The sequence below is a fragment of the Lampris incognitus genome, chromosome 4 (assembly GCF_029633865.1).
Source record: "Lampris incognitus isolate fLamInc1 chromosome 4, fLamInc1.hap2, whole genome shotgun sequence".
NCBI classification, from domain to species: domain Eukaryota; kingdom Metazoa; phylum Chordata; class Actinopteri; order Lampriformes; family Lampridae; genus Lampris; species Lampris incognitus.
Genome location: NC_079214.1, coordinates 48,661,982 through 48,681,776, shown reverse-complemented (window position 1 = coordinate 48,681,776; position 19,795 = coordinate 48,661,982). Strand labels below are relative to the sequence as shown.

The window sequence follows — 19,795 nt, the reverse complement described above, 5'->3', positions numbered from 1 at the left end:
CTGCCTATTCTCCTCCATGTTTAAAGCCCACCATTGTCCATCATAGAGAGATGGAGAAATAGAGAGAGCGAGAACATAGGAGAAACAAAGGGAGAAATGATAGCTTTTCTCTTGTTTAGGCCTCTATAAAAGTCATCCAAGGTACTTTATGGACGACAGATGCTGTAGCAAACGTGTGCTCTTTACTTGTCTCAGTCCCTCTTTTCTTCAACACCACTCCCTCTTGGAGAGGGGGCTCCACAGTTGCCAACACTGACCCGGGGCTGACCTCCCCCAGTGTTGCCAGGGAAATGGAAGGGCTAAGAAAAAGGGAGGAAATGATCCAGCAGAGAGTTATGACTCAACACACAGTGGGGAAAAAGGAAAAGCCGCCAGCTGATGGAAGGACCGAGAAGTGGAATGAAGTATGTCTCTCTTCCCCTGCTCTCTTTCTTCCAGGCAACAGACATACCCTACACAAAGATGTAAAATCTGTCATTTGTTCCTAACTCAGCCCTAAGCCTGGTTTCACTACTACATTGTGAAGCCGTTCTATTGTAGCTTGTTCCCTTGAAGGCAGTGACATTTTGGGTAAACGTCAAAAAAGCCTGTAGTCAGATTCAATAATCAGTGATCATCAAACCTGCAGTGCTCTGTACCAATCCCAATTACTGTACTGTAACAAAGCATCAAACCTGTAAGCAGCTTAAGACTGCTGTATTGGTAGTGAGGTGCCTTTTTCTCATGGTTTTCAATGGGTTTGAAACATTTTGCTTACTGTTTAGGTGCCCTGAGTGCCTCACTTTTCCTCTTTTTTTTTAAAAATGTTCCCCCTTTTTTCTCCCAAATTGTATCCAGCCAATTACCCCAACTCTTCTGAGCCGTCCCAGTCGCTGCTCCCCCCCCTTGGCCAATCTGGGGAGGGCTCCAGATTACCACGTCTCCTTCGATACATGTGGAGTTGCCAGCTGCTTCTTTTCACCTGAAAGAGAGAGTTTCACCAGGGGGCCGTAGCACATGGGAGGATCATGCTATTCCCCCCAGTTCCCCCTCCCCCCTGAACAGGCGCCTCGACCGACCAGCGGAGGCGCTAGTGCAGCGACTAGGATACATACCCACATCAGGCTTCCCACCCACAGACACGGTCAATTGTGTCTGTAGGGACGTCCGACCAAGCCGGAGGTAACATGGGGACTCAAACCAGCGATCTCCGTGTTGGTAGGCAACAGAATAGACAACTATGCTACCCGGACACCCTTGGAACAGGCCTTTTCAAGTGAACCATTTACAACAAAGATGGAGGAGAAAGAGCTAAATCAAGTGCTCTCCATGTCTCCATGTTTTAGAGATATGAACAGGAGCATAGGTAATACGAAAAGATATGTTGTTTAAATAGTAGTAGTTATTTAACAGGCAATGATAAGTTGGATGGGTAGAGTTGTGTAGTTAGAGAACTCATCACTAATGCTGGCACACAAGCGATTGACAGCAGATCCTGTGGCTGCCAAGTAACGTCAAATGCCTCTTGCTGCCAAAAATACGTCCAATTTGATCAGGATCTGGGCTGTTGTTAAAAAAAAAAAAAGCAGTAAGGCGTGTCTTCCGTTAAAAGGCAAGGCGTGCCTTTAACACATTTAATGCAGCACACATTAAAAGCGATCGCAGCCTTAAGTAAAATGAGTGTATCGTCTGTAGTCAGTGCTACTGCAAATGTTTTTCACAAATACTGTCAAAAAGGTACAACTTGATAAAATCTGTGATTGTAAGATGAAACAAACTAAAGTTGTTCATTTCATATTTGTATTTTAGCAAGATGTGCAGAGTGAATTAGAGAGACAACCTACTTTCCCTTGGTTATATTATGGCCAGGCCTGGCTGCCACAAGGGTGCTTCAAATGCTAATTCATGCAAGAAGTTAAGATATGAGATGACAACATGCCTTTGAAAAATGAGCACAGCACGTTTCGTAATATGGTCCAAACCTTGTAGGACATTTTCCTTTCTCTCTAAAGCATTGTAATCTTTCAACATTTTACTGCTGCTTGAGAACTGGGCGGAGCAGAAAAACAGGCGAACACGTGGGTGGTTCTTGCGTTTAGGTGGTGTAACTAAAGAATGCACACTTACTGTTTTTGGCTAATGCAGCAAAGGGAGGTGACTGATTTTGAAATACATCCATAAAGGTGCTTTGAAAAAAATGTCTTCACTAATTAATCATTTCAGGCCTAGTATTAACACATAAAACAGACTCAAAAGGTTTCATCTGGGATCAACACCTTACTGGTGTTGTCAATGTGTGTGTGTGTCTGTGAGAGAGAGAGAATGAGCGAGCGAGAGTGACACACGCACATTAACAACACCTGTAAGGTGTGACATAAGTGTAGATCTGGAAATGGATGGAGAGTGAGATAAACATACCTAGAATCTCCCTTGGCCAGGTTTCCTCCTGCGGGGTGGAGGATGGTCTGGTTCTTTTCCATATCCACCACACATTTTGTGTTTAATTCCTTTTCTGTGGAACAGATGACGCACAGTTAGACTCACTACAAAGCAGAACACAACAAAGCCATCATTTTTTTGAGTTACCCTAACCTAATATATAACCTAATATATTTCAATGATTACTATAGATTAATTCAAACCTTTGTAGCACATTCACAATAGCTATGTAGATTTTTAGTTCTTAAAATTAGAAAATGGGGGCGTCCTGGTAGCGTAGCAGTCTATTCCGTTGCCTACCAACACGGGGATCGCCGGTTTGAATCCCCGTGTTACCTCCGGCTTGGTTGGCCGTCCCTACAGACACAATTGGACGTGTCTGCAGGTGGGAAGCCGGATGTGGGTATCTGTCCTGATCACTGCACTAGCGCCTCCTCTGGTCGGCCGGGGCACCTGTTCGGGGGGGACTGATGAGAATAACATGATCCTCCCACGCGCTATGTCCCCCTAGTGAAACTCCTCACTGTCTGGTGAAAAGAAGTGGATGGCAACTCCACATCTATCAGAGGAGGCATGTGGTAGTTTGCAGCCCTCCCCGGATTGGCAGAGGGGGAGGAGCAGCGACCGGGACGGCTTGGAAGAATGGGGTAATTGGCCAAGTGCAATTAGGGAGAAAAATTGATGTGAACCAACAGGTCATCAGAAGTGACCCCATATTGGCATGACACAGTTTATGTTGAGAGCGGCATACACTAAGGCTTCAGTGTTGGAGGACACTTGCAGTGTCTCTGGCACAAGAACACTTGTTAATCTAACCTGTCTCTTTCCCTTCACCTCCACCTCCCCCTAATGAGCGGAGGCTATTTAACAGATGCAATCAATAAGTAATCAAAGCTTTCACATGGACTCTTCTACATACACATCAACAGTTTATCAGGCTGATTTACCCATCCTGACAATCAAATGGGAAACCCTGATGAACCTGATAATCTGGTAGTCACCAAAACATTATCAGGTAGGGCCAATGGCTTTAAGATTAAATCTACACCAGGTCAGGTGGCAGGCCTTCAAGAATCTCTCATATAAACAACCCGACGGTTTTCAGTAAGCCCTGTAGTTTAGGGGGCTCAGCGATCCATTTGAACAGCACCGATTGCCAGTTATAAACAATGACAGCCAGGTTTAAAAAAGGTATGGTTTAGGTTATGGGGACAACTGAATAAATTATAGATATAATACAACACACATTTAGTCAACATCAATTTCTTCATTTTAATTTTTTTTTCAGCACAGCAAGTTAAGTCTTGCCGCCCACCTTCACTGTTTCTTGTGGTCAATGTCACGCTCGATCACGAGTTGCTGTTGCACGAGACCTGATGCCAGAAATGTGTCAGAAATGAGCATGAAAGTTTGTTTTATCGAGCGTTCAGCATCTAGTATGAACTGCAGAAATAAGAAATCTGAATAAATAATTTATTGTGGTTTATATTGCAATATCAAAATGGGTTTACATATCTTCAGTCTTCAGTAGAGAGCTGCTGGCCCCGATATAGGGTGTGGCTGGGAAATACATGGTATCAACAGAAAGAATATCTTGATTCTCGAGCAGACTGGCTAACTTTCTTACACACAGGCCACAGTGGTTGGTAGCTACATTCCAAAAATCAACGAGGAACCTTTTCTACTTTGTAGGGCCTCACAATCATTTGCGTGTGTCCGTGAGGACCATGAGGCCAAAGGGTGTCCCATTTTTCATTTTGTGAATCAAAAAGGGTGCTCACAGGTGACCCCAATGAGCCACTGACACACCCTTTTTACCAAAGCCCACATCACCACGGACTTCACAATGGTCTATAACCAGAAAAAAAATAAAATTATATATATATTTAAATAAGTTAACCTGACCTGGCAGCCTGTCCAGAGTGTCTCCCTACCTGCTGCCCAGTGACTGCTGGGGTAGGCTCCAGCATCCCCGCAACCCTGACAGCAGGATAAGCGATTTAGATAATGGATGGAACCAGACTTTCTTAAATGTACAAGAGTATAAGACAGGCTGGAAAAGGAAGTCTTTACACCTTGAGATGGCTTTTTACTAGGCAAGACATTTTGATAAAGCCTCTTGACCACTTTTAATTTAACACAGCAGTCATCCCTTTCAATTCCTTGATTTTCTATTGTAAATATAGTAAAGCAATCCTACAAAGTCAACAGGTAAAGCTGAGAAGAAAGAAAGAAGAGAGCTACTTTATTTGGTTATTGTACAGTTACAATTAATTCATTCTCTGCATTTAACCCATCCTATAATCCTATTGTATAGGAGCTGTGGGCAGCTGTAGTGCCCGCGGACCAACTCCAGTTCTTCTTTCCATTGCCTTGGTCAGGGGCACAGACAGGAGTATTAACCCTAACATGCATGTCTTTTTGATGGTGGGAGGAAACCGGAGCACCCGTAAGAAAACCCATGCAAACACAGGGAGAACATACAAACTCCACACAGAAAGGACCTGGGACAGCCTGGGGTTCAGTTTTAACCCAGGACCTTCTTGCTGTGAGGCAACAGTGCTAACCACTGGACCACCATGCCGCCCAATACATATAAATATTAGAGACATCTGTCTGGGTTGAAACAAATCATACAACAATTAATAGATTTTATTGAACTTTCCGCATCACTGCACAGAATTCCAGCTTAAAAAAATTAAGATGTATACATAACCAAGGGTTGCCCTATAATTAATTATGATGGACTGGGTTGAGAAAATTCTGTTAGTCTAGTCTTACTCATCATATTTGTTTTCATGTTTACCAGTATTATACTCTGCATTGCATTTGTGTACGTGTGAATTATAATGCTTAAACTGAATGCCTATAACAGGCCTTAGTAGGGTTGTGCTTAAAAAATGTTTAGTTATATAAAGATTTTTTTAAAAAAAATCTATTCACATGCACAAATGCTAGGAGCCTACTTGATGGTAGTCAACAGCAAAATAACTGCCTACTCTATATGCTACATTTTCACAATAGTTTAGCAAAGACCATTACTGGTACACCCTGATAGTTTGCTGTGCAACATTCACTCTGCTCCAGTGTATTTTGAGTGTTCTCTCAAAACGCCAACAAAGCCAATTTCTTATGCTGATGCTGTCCAAAATAACAGATGACGTTTGGAAGATCCATCAACGCTTTTAACATTCTGCAAATGATGGGCAATTCTCAGTTAACGCAACCCCTTTACACAACTCTGTGAACTCAACAGCGATTAAAAAATAAAGTTGAGGTAGGTGAGTGCAAGTACATAACCACTATTGAGACCAAGGTATAAATAGATATAAATGCCTACAAATTCACATACAAAATTGTGTGTGTATATATATACACTCACCGGCCACTTTATTAGGCACACCTGTCCAACTGCTCGTTAACGCAAATTTCTAATCAGCCAATCACATGGCAGCAACTCAATGCATTTAGGCATGTAGACATGGTCAAGACGATCTGCTGCAGTTCAAACCGAGCATCAGAATGGGGAAGAAATGTGATTTAAGTGACTTTGAACGTGGCATGGTTGTTGGTGCCAGACGGGCTGGTCTGAGTATTTCAGAAACTGCTGATCTACTGGGATTTTCACGCACAACCATCTCTAGGGTTTACAGAGAATGGTCCGAAAAAGAGAAAATATCCAGTGAGCGGCAGTTCTGTGGGCGAAAATGCCTTGTTGATGCCAGAGGTCAGAGGAGAATGGCCAGACTGGTTCGAGCTGACAGAAAGGCAACAGTAACTCAAATAACCACTCATTACAACCGAGGTATGCAGAAGAGCATCTCTGAACGCACAACACGCCGAACCTTGAGGCAGATGGGCTACAGCAGCAGAAGACCACACCGGGTGCCACTCCTGTCAGCTAAGAACAGGAAACTGAGGCTACAATTCGCACAGGCTCACCAAAATGGGACAATAGAAGATTGGAAAAACGTTGCCTGGTCTGATGAGTCTCGATTTCTGCTGCGACATTCGGATGGTAGGGTCAGAATTTGGCGTCAACAACATGAAAGCATGGATCCATCTTGCCTTGTATCAACGGTTCAGGCTGGTGGTGGTGGTGTAATGGTGTGGGGGATATTTTCTTGGCACACTTTGGGCCCCTTAGTACCAATTGAGCATCGTGCCAACGCCACAGCCTACCTGAGTATTATTGCTGACCATGTCCATCCCTTTATGACCACAGTGTTCCCATCTTATGATGGCTACTTCCAGCAGGATAACGCGCCATGTCATAAAGCTCGAATCATCTCAGACTGGTTTCTTGAACATGACAATGAGTTCACTGTACTCAAATGGCCTCCACAGTCACCAGATCTCAATCCAATAGACCACCTTTGGGATGTGGTGGACCGGGAGATTCGCATCATGGATGTGCAGCCGACAAATCTGCAGCAACTGCGTGATGCTATCATGTCAATATGGACCAAACTCTCTGAGGAATGTTTCCAGTACCTTGTTGAATCTATGCCACGAAGGATTAAGGCAGTTCTGAAGGCAAAAGGGGGTCCAACCTGGTATTAGCAAGGTGTACCTAATAAAGTGGCCAGTGAGTGTATATTCTCTAAATGTTTACTTTTTTATAGAATGCTGAAATGCCTTCCCTATCAGCTGCACACATTTGTTATTTCACATCCTTATTATTAATAGCAGGGCGGCACGGTGGTGCAGTGGTTAGCACTGTTGCCTCACAGCAAGAAGGTCCTGGGTTCGAACCCCAGAGTAATCCCACCTGGGGGTTGTCCTCCATGTGACACTTACATGTTCTCCCCATGTCTGCATGGGTTTCCTCCGGGTGCTCTGGTTTCCTCCCACAGTCCAAAGACATGTAGATCAGGTGAATTAGCCATACTAAATTGTCCCTAGGTGTGAATGGTCCGCCCTGTGATGGACTGGCAACCAGTCCAGGGTGTCTCCCCGCCTGCCGCCTAATGACTGCTGGGATAGGCTCCAGCATCCTCTGACCTTAATTATGAAAAGGGGTTTGGAAAATGAAGATATATATATATATATATATATATATATATACACACACACACACACACACACACTTTTTTTTTCAATACAGCAATTCTGATGCAAAGTAAATGAACAAAGTAAATAGACTGGGATTTTTCTGAAAAGAATTTTCTGAAAATATTTCAGAGCAGGGCTGCACTGAAACCTGCACTGTAAATTACTGCGAGTGACAGATCGCAAAAGGTAGCAAAAAAAATATATATATATATATATATATTTTTTTTTTAGTCATAAAGAGGGGGCCTTACGTGGAGCTTGTCTTGTTTTGGTGAAATTGCTTCTGTCTGACCTTTAAGGACCGTTCAGATCAGCCTTAAGTCATCGAAATGTCAAGTCCTTACATGTCATGTGGGCCCAGTGTACAAAACATTGAGAACACCTGCCTGTTGCATTGAACAGACCGACCAAAGATGGATGAATCACCAAACTCATCAGCTACTTTCTCTGATGGCAAGTCAACCAGTGTTAAAATCCAGTAGATTTGCCTGCATGTTAAATCTAGCCCTGATCCATGAAAAAAAGAGTCTTGGTAAAGAGAGAAACTTCCTCATGTCAAGACATATGCAGTCTTTACCTCGAAACAAGCACCAGGCTAATTTGATAAAGGGGCTTCCAAAATCTATATGCAGATACTCCTGTGAAACCAAAAAGGGAGTTACATGCTGGCCCTGACCCATTTGTAGCATGCATTCCATTCCAACACTTGGTCTTTGGAAAACCATTTCATTCAAGCCACTTCCTCTGCAGGTTAAGGAGTGGTCAACTCATAAAGCTAAACAATTAAGAATGCAAAACCTAGCATTTCAATATTTCCTCTGGATGTTTTTTTTTTTCCCAGGCAGGGTTGTGGGCTCCCCAAAGCTACAGGTGCCATCACACTGATACTGTGAAAGATGAGTTGTTTACTGACTTTATTTTTTCAATTTCCCATGGTGGTTTGGGTTATCCCACCAAGACAATGGTTGCATTTATTACTGGAATTGTACATTTTAGTTCCACCACTCACTAAACATAAAATATTGGTTATGCATCACACACAACCACTGGCAGTAATCGGATATTTTTTTTAATTTTTTTTTTAGAAAGCCTGCTGCAGTTGAGTGGCCAGATGTTGAGATGTGAGTATAAAATTGCATAAGTAAAAATAACTTGGCTCCTCAATCCAATTAAGATCAAAAACCCTTATTTATAATTCAGATCACAGTGTGTGATAAAAACAGCAGAACGGTTCTCCTCGAAGGATGGAAAAGTGGCACTGCACCACACCGTTTCCCCACGTATGCTACTCTGCTAAGATTTCTGCTCCAATGTAAAGAGCCTGCAATAAAACCATTTCCTTCCTCAATGGAGTCATTACATTTGCATAATTTTATCTAACAATATTTCAACAGGTCATGATTACAATATTCATGTTGTATGTGTAAGGACACTGACGCAAAGAGAAATAATCCCATATAATTCTACGCCATCAGATTTGGGACCAACAACTCTCAGGACAGCAAAAGCAGGAGCCCATATCCACTTCACACCACTCACTGACCAGCTAAGACAGCATGGCTCTGGCAAAAAATAAATAAATACATAACTAAATAAACAAAAGTACATAGATCCCTTCTCAACACTGCATTAAATCATTTTTCACCACGATCAGTTCAGCTGTCTTTATGGAAGAGGGGGAAGAAGCCCGACCATCTGAGGGAAGTGAACAAATACAGGCGACCTCAGGCTGATGTCGGGGCGCCCAATCTGGATAGCTCCCTTGTCAAGGCGAGGCGACAGAATACATTTAAAAAGGTAGCCTCAGTTTTACATTTGAAGTTTGTCACCAAAATACATCGTATGTGTCTGTGATGCCTGGTTTTGCGATGGTTTTGAAAGCTACATTGTTTACAGTATATAACTTTGTTAAAAGAAACACTCATTGGTAGGGAAAGTGCTCAACAAATAAGGAGCAAAATAATCCAGCGAGTCAAGTAAAGTCAAGTAAATTCTTTATGAGACAGTACAAGCCTGTTTCATGTCATCAGCAATGATGATTAATTATGGCATGAAACAGGCTTGTACTGTCTCATAAAGAATTTACTTGACTCACTGGATTTTATATATAGAGTGCATCCGGAAAGTATTCACACCCCTTCACTTTCCCCACATTTTGTTACGTTACAGCCTTATTCCAAAATGGATCAAATTCCTTTTTTCCCCTCATCAATCTACATACAATACCCCATAATGACAAAGCGAAAAAGGTTTTGTAGAATTTTTTGCAAATTTAAAAAAAATAAAAGACTGAAATATTGCATGTACATAAGTATTCACACCCTTTACTCAATACTTGGTTGAGGCACCCTTGGCAGCGATTACAGCCTCAAGTCTTCTTGGGTAGTAAGCGACAACCTTGGCACACCTATATTTGGAGTATTTCTCCCATTCTTCTCTGTAGATCCTCTCAAGCTCTGTAAGGTTAGATGGGGAGCATCGCTGCACACCTATTTTCAGGTCTTTCCAGAGATGTTCAATGGGATTCAAGTCTGGGCCACTCAAGGACATTCACAGACTTGTCCCGGAGCCACTCCTTCGTTGTCCTGGCTGTGTGCTTAGGGTCGTTGTTGTGTTGAAAGGTAAACCTTTGTCCCAGTCTGAGGTCCTGAGTGCTCTGGAGCAGGTTTTCATCAAGGATCTCTCTGTACTTTGCTCCATTCATCTTTCCCTCGATCCTGACTAGTCTCCCAGTTCCTGCCGCTGAAAAACATCCCCACAGCATGATGCTGCCACCACCATGCTTCACTGTAGGGACGGTATTAGCAAGGTGATGAGAAGTGCCTGGTTTCCTCCAGACGTGACGTTTGGCATTCAGGCCAAAGAGTTCAATCTTGGTTTCATCAGACCAGAGAATCTTGTTTCACATGGTCTGAGAGTCCTTTAGGTGCTTTCTGGCAAACTCCAAGAGGGCTGTCATGTGCCTTTTACTGAGCAAAGGCTTCCGTCTGGCCACTCTACCATAAAGGCCTGATTGGTGGAGTGCTGCAGAGATGGTTGTCCTTCTGGAAGGTCCTCCCATCTCTGCAGAGGAACGCTGGAGCTCTGTCAGAGTGACCATCGGGTTCTTGGTCACCTCCCTGACCAAGGCCCTTCTCCCCCGATTGCTCAGTTTGGCTGGGCGGCCAGCTCTAGGAAGAGTCCTGGTGGATCCAAACTTCTTCCATTTATGAACGATGGAGACCACTGTGCTCTTCGGGACCTTCAAAGCTGTAGAATTTTTTTTGTACCCTTCCCCAGATCTGTGCCTCGATACAATCCTGTCTCTGAGGTCCACAGACAATTCCTTTGACTTCATGGCTTGGTTTCTGCTCTGACATGCACTGTCAACAGTGGGACCTTATATAGACAGTTGTGTGCCTTTCCAAATCATGTCCAATCAATTGAATTTACTACAGGTGGACTCCAATCAAGATGTAGAAACATCTCAAGGACGGTTAGTGGAAACAGGATGAACCTGAGCTCAATTTTGAGTGTCATAGCAAAGGGTGTGAATACTTATGTACATGCAATATTTCAGTCTTTTATTTTTAATAATTTTGCAAAAATATCTACAAAACCTTTTTCACTTTGTCATTATGGGGTATTGTGTGTAGATTGATGAGAAAAAAAGGAATTTAATCCATTTTGGAATAAGGCTGTAACATAACAAAATGTGGGGAAAGTGAAGGGGTGTGAATACTTTTCGGATGCACTGTATATATACGTATATATACACACACACAGACACACACACACACACACACACAACCACCCACACACACACACACACACACACACACACCTCAGCTTGCGATCGTCTCTTTTTATTAGTGTACTAGAAGAACCCCGCTACAATGTAGCGGTTTGGTTATCCACCCGTCTAAATCTCCCTCCTCTTCATCCTGCCAGCTAACCCCCCCCCCCACTCCAACTCCCTCCTCCCAAATGCTCAGAATCATCTGAAATGCCGAGAAAAGTGGTTTTTAGCCATATTTAGAAAATGCATATTTTGCATAATTATGCATAATTATTATAATTATAATTTAATTTTCTGCTATTTTTCTGGTCCTCTCTGGAACAATACCTACCACCTCCAAATAAATTAGGATCATAAGTGCATTTTTGCAAAAATGCATATATTTTGCATAATGCCAAAACATAGATTCTAAGTCCCAGAAATTTTTTTTTATATAGGTGAAAAAATCAAAGATGCTAAGAATCCTCTGAAATGCCGAGAAAAGTGGTTTTTAGCCATTTTTAGAAAAATGCATATTTTGCATATTTATGCATAATTTTAATTTTCTGGGATTTTTCCCTTACTCTCTGAGACAATACCTACCATCTCCAAAAAGAATTAGGATCATAAGTGCTTTAGTTTTCAGTCCCGCTATCTACACTAACACCACACACACACACACATTACGAAAATATATGAGTAGATTTTACATATTATTGCCAGCAGCTGTCAAATTGCATGAAATTGAAACAAATGTAAAACTTAATTCAGCTAATCTCACCCCGAAATGTTTTCTCTGACTGTAGCCTTCACTGTGGATGAGCCTCACCGATGTTTATGAGATTACTTTCTTTGTCCTTTTGTTTCCTCCATTCTTATATATCTTTGCTTCTGTTGTAGAAGCAGAGCTATATAATTGGGTTTTTTTCTGGAGACTTTTTTTTCTTCTTTTTAAATCAAACTTAATTTCAAGACCATAAATATAAAATAAGTGAGAAAGAAAAGTCAAGTAAATAAATATCCCATCCATCCATTCTCCAAACCGCTTATCCTGCTCTCAGGGTCATAGGGATGCTGGAGCCTATCCAAGCGGTCACTGGGCGGCAGGTGTGGAGACACCCTGGACAGACCGCCAGACCATCACAGGGCACAAATATCCCAGAGACAAAAAAAAAAAAAAACCAGAAAATTAAGACCTTGTAAAGCTTGTAAAATCATACATGTTTTAAGAGCTTTTTTGTTATAATATTCAGCTAAAGTGGAAATGAATTGCTTGAGCTCAACCAACAGTCCAGGAAAGCTTGGTTTCTTATTTGCAAGTTTGGATTTTATAAAACAGTTAAAACTATAAAATGTTTAAAAAAATAAAATAAAAAATAAATTACAAAATTATAAAACCGTTAAAATTATTAGATAAAACTGTGTGCTTGAATTTCTGCCCTGATTGAAGAGTCCAACTGACATTTCCTCCTTTTCTTTTTCCGTGTCTGCAGAGATGTGTAATATGTCACCTCTGTGCTTGTGAAATGCACATGTGTCCTCGTGCATGTGCTGGAAGAACAAGTGATGCAAACACAATGGGGACCTGCTTTTTCTCACCGTGGTGCCACAAAAAGTCCACTGGATATCTTTAATAGGTAACGTTAGCCGGCTATATCGCATTCGTATCGCAAGAAAAAAGAACGGGCGAGACATGCAGACAAAAGCAACAGAGGGCAAACATAACTTTCTGTATCTATTTCAAAGAAAAATAATTTCATTTTAATAAATGTGTCGCTTATTCCTGCTTCTAGTATTATATTTAGTGTTTTGTTTTTTTCCCCAATGCCTTAGAATGCATGAAATGGCACTTTAGGGTTATGAAAATCAACCCAGAATCCACAGTTTCAAAGTTGTTCTCAAACTTGACTTAACGAGGCAAGTTGACTAGAAGCACATCCCAGTTCTCAGCAGTGGCTCATTAATTACCACAGCCTTCTACCATGGCCCACATTATGTTTTCATTTACCGGATTTAGCAGATGGATAGGTTGGAGTGTAGCGTCCCGCTCACCATGACACTATGGCCAGACACGTGGCCGTTCCTGAGGTTTAACTTGTGACTTTAATGACATTTCACAGTCAATCGACCAGCTAAAGCATTCTGTCACCTCTCAGCCTTGTTACTGTCAGCTTCTTGATGCTGTGCAACACAACCGTTGATGTCTACTAAGCAACTCTACTGCAGCATTTTGGAGATGTGAACTGCTCAGGGGCACTTCAAGGGTCATTGTTGAGAGAGAAAGTTTCCCCATTCAGTTCCCCCTCATCACATTTTCTTTTTATATATCTTATAAATCCATATAATTTTGTCATCCTGTTTTAATGTTATATCCTTCTCTCACTAAGATGTGTGACTAATTTTTTTTCTTTTTTCTTTTTTTTTTTATATGGCGATGGTGGTCGTGTGGTTCGGGTCATGGGCTGTTCCGGTGGTATCAGGACACTGCTTGGCATCCTCCTCATCATAAATTGTATAATTCCATTATAATTCTGTTATCCTCTTTCAATATTGTATTCTTTAAATTGTGTAAACACAACATCGACTGCACGTTGACTACCTTGGGAGAGAGAGCCCTCCTCTGTTGCTCTCCCTGAGGTTTCTTTTTCTCCCTGTTAAAGGTTTCTTTTTTTAAAGGGAGTTGTTCCTTATCCGATGTGAGGGTCTAAGAACAGGATGTTGTGTTGCTGTAAAGCCCCTTGAGGCAAATTTGTGATATTGGGCTATACAAATAAAGCTGATTTGACTTGACTTTCTAGCCACAGATTTTCCCTGCTGGGAGTCAAACCACTAGCCTTTTGTCACCGAGCTGGCTCTCCTGGCCATAAGGCTAGTACTGCACCAATGTGTGATGCTTTTCACACATTCAGATGCCCAGTATTTAGCTTGGTTGATAAGGAAACTACGAGCTTCAGCTACATAGTAGCTGATTGGAGAAATTATTTTTGACCCGTTCCTTTCACAAGAAGATTAACAATGATGCTGACACTTGTTCAGGGCCATCTGGACAGGACGGATGCATGCCGTCGCTGGCACTTGAACTTGGGTCATCATCTGGTGGAAATACAGTCTGCTCACTAAGCGACCCTTGTATGCATTCACAGCAGTGTTATACAGACTACAGGTAACACAAAAGTAAAGCAGTATCTGATGTGAGAAACAGTATGGGAGTTTCTCCATAGGTGATTGGATTTTGCTATAAAATCAATAAGTAGAATTTGTGATATTTTTTGGCAGAAGTTGTTGCATATGTGCATAACATGATTGGGGAAATTAGCCAATGGAGTAAAAGTCGATTTGCATTTTATGCTGTCTCTAAGGGTTACAAAGGAAATCTGCAGGACAGGGCACTTAAGGACTGGGTTTGGGAAACACTGAGAAGCCAAAATAGATGCCTTAGCCTTAGCCATTAAGATGGCCTTAGTACCTAAATTTAACCTTAAGGTTTGAAATGCTATTAACAATCATTTACAATTTATAAGATGATTGTCAATACTTTTAAAGGATTTGTTGTAAAAGCTTATAAAAGCCCTATTACTCATTAATAATACCCCCCCTTTTTTTTACAGCTACTTAATATAAAGCTGACCCAGAAACTGTGTTCCAGACAGCTGCAGAAAATCTGATGCTCTGCTCTTATGGCCATACTGTTTTCCTGCCAGCATGCCAGAGTAGATAGGGGAAGTTGTCAAATAGATACTTTTGTAAAGAAGGGAAATGAAATTACCAAATAACTATTTATGGCTTTCCGATAAGAAAACAACATTTAAAAAACAAAATAATTACATTTTACAGTATCAAGTGTCAGTTCAGTTTCTTCATTTTACCAGTTTCTAATTTTGCCTGCGTTAGCCTTTTGTTTTGAAAATGCCAAATTTGGGGTGTCTGGGTAGTGTAGCGGTCTATTCCGTTGCCTACCAACACGGGGATCGCCGGTTTGAATCCCTGTGTTACCTCCGGCCTGGTCGGGCGTCCCTATAGACACAATTGGCTGTGTCTGCGGGTGGGAAGCCGGATGTGGGTATGTGCCCTGGTCGCTGCACTAGTGCCTCGTCTGCTCGGTCAGGGCGCCTGTTCGCAGGGGGGAGGGGGAACTGGGGGGAATAGTGTGATCCTCCCATGCACTACGTCCCCCTGGCGAAACGCCTCACTGTCAGGTGAAAAGAAGCGGCTGGCGACTCCACATGTATCGGAGGAGGCATGTGGTAGTCGGCAGCCCTCCCCGGATCGGCAGAGGGGGTGGAGCAGTGACCAGGACGGCTCGGAAGAGTGGGGTAATTGGCCGGATACAATTGGGGGGGGAAAAGGAGAGAAAAAAAAGCCAAATTTGGGCTTGTATTGGTATCAAAGCTGGGTTTTTTTATTTTTATTTTTTGCTCACCAACCTAAGGTTATTTTCATGTGCTTGACTTGCGTGACCCAACTCAAACACTCCAACAGGGCCTCCGACAGCATGCGCCCGGCTCTTGAGCATGGTGGATTCTAACCTATACTGTGAGACTTAATATTCACTACTGTGGTGACTGTTTTAATTAATTACAGATGCTGTTATCACTTGTGAATCAACTAACATATTCAACAAGTCTGCTGTACTGCAAGCCCAGATATGGATCCAACAATTCACAAGTCTAGATTTTTAAGTAGGACCAATTGTCTGCAAAAACAAAAAGTGCTGCCATTCAAAATTACCCTATAACAATTTTCTGCAGAAATGCATAGAAAAGAAAAGTATACCTGATGCTGCTACAAACTACTAGCATTTCTCTATGGTGGTGACACCTCTGAGGTTCCTGTCAGTTCATGCAAACCACGCTGGCACTGGCTTTGCATTTTGGAACTGGAGGCTCAAAAGACAGAAAGCTGACTATTTCTGTTCCAGCCAGAAATATGGGGGCTTAGCTATGGAAACTTGTGGCTGAAGGGCAACAGACCAGAACACACCTTCAAAGACTTGTGCCGTAAGTGCGGCGATGCAAAAAGTAAAGAAGCAGATGACCGAGTGGTGAAGAAATAGAAAAGAGGTCTGGAGAAAGAGAAATAATAAGAATTAATGAAATCAGGTCTGACCAAGAGAGAAAGATTAGAGAGACAAGAGGAAATGGTTTCCCACATCTCTTCCTGCTCCTTGACTTCATTCCTCACATGCCTCTCGTAATGCAGTAGTAATGCAAAGTTTTGCTGTATCGGAGAGGGGAATGTGTGATGCAGTGTGGTTCTATGGATAAATGTATCCATTGTTATCTTGTGCCTCTCCTCTCTCCATAAACACATCCTACTTTCCACTGCCTCTCTATCCTAACTCCTTCCCAGCAGGCAGTCAGCAAGCTGCCTGGCGAATGGTAGCGGGGTTTGGCACAATAGCCATGACATCAGCCAGGAAACAGAACAGCCGTGTGTGTTGCCGTTGCTATACCAGGGTCGCTGTTCTTCGAAGGCCTCTTGACCACCCCAGCCACATCCATGGGAATGCGGCACATTACGCAATGTTAGCAAATATTCACTCCCTTCCTGGCTTTGTCCTGGCCAAGCAGCCAGCAAATCACCTCTGCCTCTCTCGAAAACAGACAAAACAGAAATTTTAAGTTAAATACGGTACTGTCTGCCATCACCACCAACGGTTACAGCCGAAGTGTGTCCTGACTTCCAAATGTCTCCTGAAGCAGGGACTCTCTGCAGCCTGGATATCCAGCAGCAGCAGATGAGAATGGAAGGCATGTCGGAGGTTAACAAACAGTTGTCTACAATGAGAACTGAGCAAGACTTTTGTGTGCCATGAGAAAATCTAAACATGCCAATAAAAAAAAAGTCAATCTTTCGTTGCTGTTGGTTTCTGTGGTCAATGTGAGATTTCTTTTTGCTTAGAGGCAACAGGGAACTGAGCAGGGGGTTCTACCTCTATGGTCTTGTGACCGACTTCTGCAGCTTATGGGCTGGAGGTAGGGAGGGAGGGGCTTGTGGTCGTGGACGTAGCCGGGTCGCCCATTCCACTTCAGCCGCTCCCTCCTCGCTTTTACACAACACATGGTCTCCCACAGCCAAAATCCGACTTGGCACACAAACTGGAAGTGTCATCATCGCTTTCGTATGCATACCACTGAAAATCTGTGGTATAAATGAATGGACTATTTGGGCGCACAAAAGGGACTCATCAAATTAGGACAACACCTTCATTAACCAAGTGTAATGTTGGGGAGGGGATATCAATAGCACATGTTAACGAGTTTGTAAGAAATATGTTTTCTGTGTTCAGGAGTTGCAGTCTCTCTCATTCAAGCAAAGTGGTCCAATACTGCACGGTCAACAAAAACCACTACTGCCCAAACCCGGTGCTGCATACATTGTGCACCCATTGGCATTGGTATCAATCAACAGAGAAGAGACAACATCGTATATTGCAGCGCTTCTCATTCTAGCAGTTTTCAGTCCAGTACTACCAGTTTCTTAATCTAGGTATGGGAACGGCAGGTTCACCTGTTGTTCCAAGTCGAAGACCGTCCTGGTTGGAGAGGCTGGCCCAACAAGTGAATGCAATTAATTATTTGGCAGAACATAAAACCAACAGTACCAATGCAGACCGGGTTGTGTACCAGTGATCTAAAGGCACTCTTGGTAGATCAGACTGATATCCATCAGTGCATGGCAGCACTTTAAAAAAAAACTGGTCCGTGTGACACAAAGCTCAGCAGGATGCAGATTAGTGGTTTCTGAATAGGAACCAATATGTGTCTTCACAGGAAATAAAATGTTAAAACAAAATAAAATACAGCAAACTGTGAGCAATCCCCAGGTTATCGCCCTACGTATCGGGCAGCTATGGTCTTGTGACATGTCAGAAAACTCGAAGCCACTCACCTCTCCTGTTCATAGGACGAACACGAACAGCCACCTTAACGTTGGAGTCGTCCAAGCTCGTTTCCCCCATCGTGTCCGCTGTCAAAACGACAGGGTTCGCAACGACAAAAGAAGGTAGTTTTGATCCTCAATCAACTCTTCAGCTGACAAATCATCCAAAAGAAGAAGAAGAAAAAAACAAAAAACAAAAAAGCTTGAAATCCTTCGCTAGCCGGACGACCAGCCAGCTAGCTGTAAGGGCTGCACCACAGATATGGCATTTTCCACCACAAAACAATAGCTCGGCTGCCTGGGAAATTTTTCTGGAGGAAGCCAGCCGTTGCTTATTCTGGTATTTTGCACATTATCCAGACAAATGCATATTCCCATAGGTGTGGGAGCTGAGCAGGGTGGGTGGGGGTAGGGGGAGGAAAAAAGAGCAAAATAAAAGCGTAGTTAGCTACATATCATAACAGCTATTCGGCCACTGTGAGCAAACACGTACCAGGTTACTTGTAACACAGAAAGTGGCTAGCGAGCTAATGTACCGAGCGAACTGTATGAGGCTAGGGGCTGACCAGGAGGAAAGCACCATATCCTCCACATTTTCCACCATAACACATCCCAAACATTAAACAAACTCAAACTGACATACCGTGGTGAATTCATCCCGGGGGTGACAGTGTTAGTCCAGGAGGAAACTATAGTGAAATGTTTTTTTCTGGTACCACACCTCAAAGGCTCCAACTTTAATCCCCAGCCCTTCCACGATGGGACTTCCGAATGGCACCGCTATCCCTGCGTCAAGACGAAAGGAACGAGCGACGTCGTCGTTTCCGTTTAACAAAGTTATCCTTCAAAGTAAAGTCCCCCGAGGCGCGTGTGTGTGCGTGTGCGCGCGCGCGCGAGAGAGAGTATGTGTGTGGTGGGTGTTACCGTCACTAATCAGGGTGAGCTAAGGTCAAGCAGGATGTTCACCATTCTTCAATAAGGGGAGGACTAGGAAGAAATCAATTATATGCTTTTAATAATGGCAGTATGATATTGCCCCTGAAATAGTATTGTAACGTGCATGGATAAGTAGACACGCTGGCCACTGGCTGGCGGGTCTGACCCTTTAGTCGAGCGGTTAGCGATGTCTCCCGCGGTGCGACACGGGTTCGCTTCTCGGCCGCGGCAGTTCCTGTGGTTGTGTTGTCCCCCGAATTCGCTACATTGGTGTCAGAAGTGGGATGGAGCGACCGTAAGGCCATCGGAAGCGTATGCGCCCTGAGGCGTGAAGGAGCTGATATGCTTAAGCGCGGGGACGCGCTTCCCGAAGAAGGGGGCAGTGTAACGTGCATGGATAAGTAGACACGCTGGCCACTAGCTGGCGGGTCTGACCCTTTAGTCGAGCGGTTAGCCATGTCTCCTGCGGTGCGGGTGACACAGGTTCGCTTCCCGGCCGCGGCAGTTCCTGTGGTTGCGTTGTCCGCCGAAATTGCTACAATATTGATAGATTTCACCGAGGAGAAATCATGTGAACAAATTTTCATTGTAAACGCGGTTAACATTTGAACTAATACAATACACTTGGCACAAATTGGTTTGTAGATGTACCTATTATGTTATCTCATGTTCCCGAAATTATCAGTTCAAGTTCATTTAAGCTAACATAAACGTCTAGGGGCTACTGTTAGCAAGCACTAGCTAGCT

The 19,795-nt window shown here is 43.1% G+C and overlaps 1 protein-coding gene across 1 annotated transcript in view; it reads right to left on the bottom strand.

The window, feature by feature from the left end:
- The window catches only part of kif13ba (kinesin family member 13Ba), a 93,108-nt gene extending 74,220 nt beyond the window's left edge, over positions 1–18,888 (bottom strand). Inside the window, exons 1-3 of the mRNA XM_056278451.1 lie at positions 18,756–18,888; positions 18,122–18,501; positions 2,398–2,491 (exon numbers count right to left, since the gene is read on the bottom strand). Coding sequence (XP_056134426.1) covers positions 2,398–2,491; positions 18,122–18,191 — 164 coding nt within the window. The 5' untranslated portion in view covers positions 18,192–18,501; positions 18,756–18,888. The remainder of the gene's footprint in view (positions 1–2,397; positions 2,492–18,121; positions 18,502–18,755) is intronic.
- Positions 18,889–19,795: the final 907 nt, after the last annotated feature.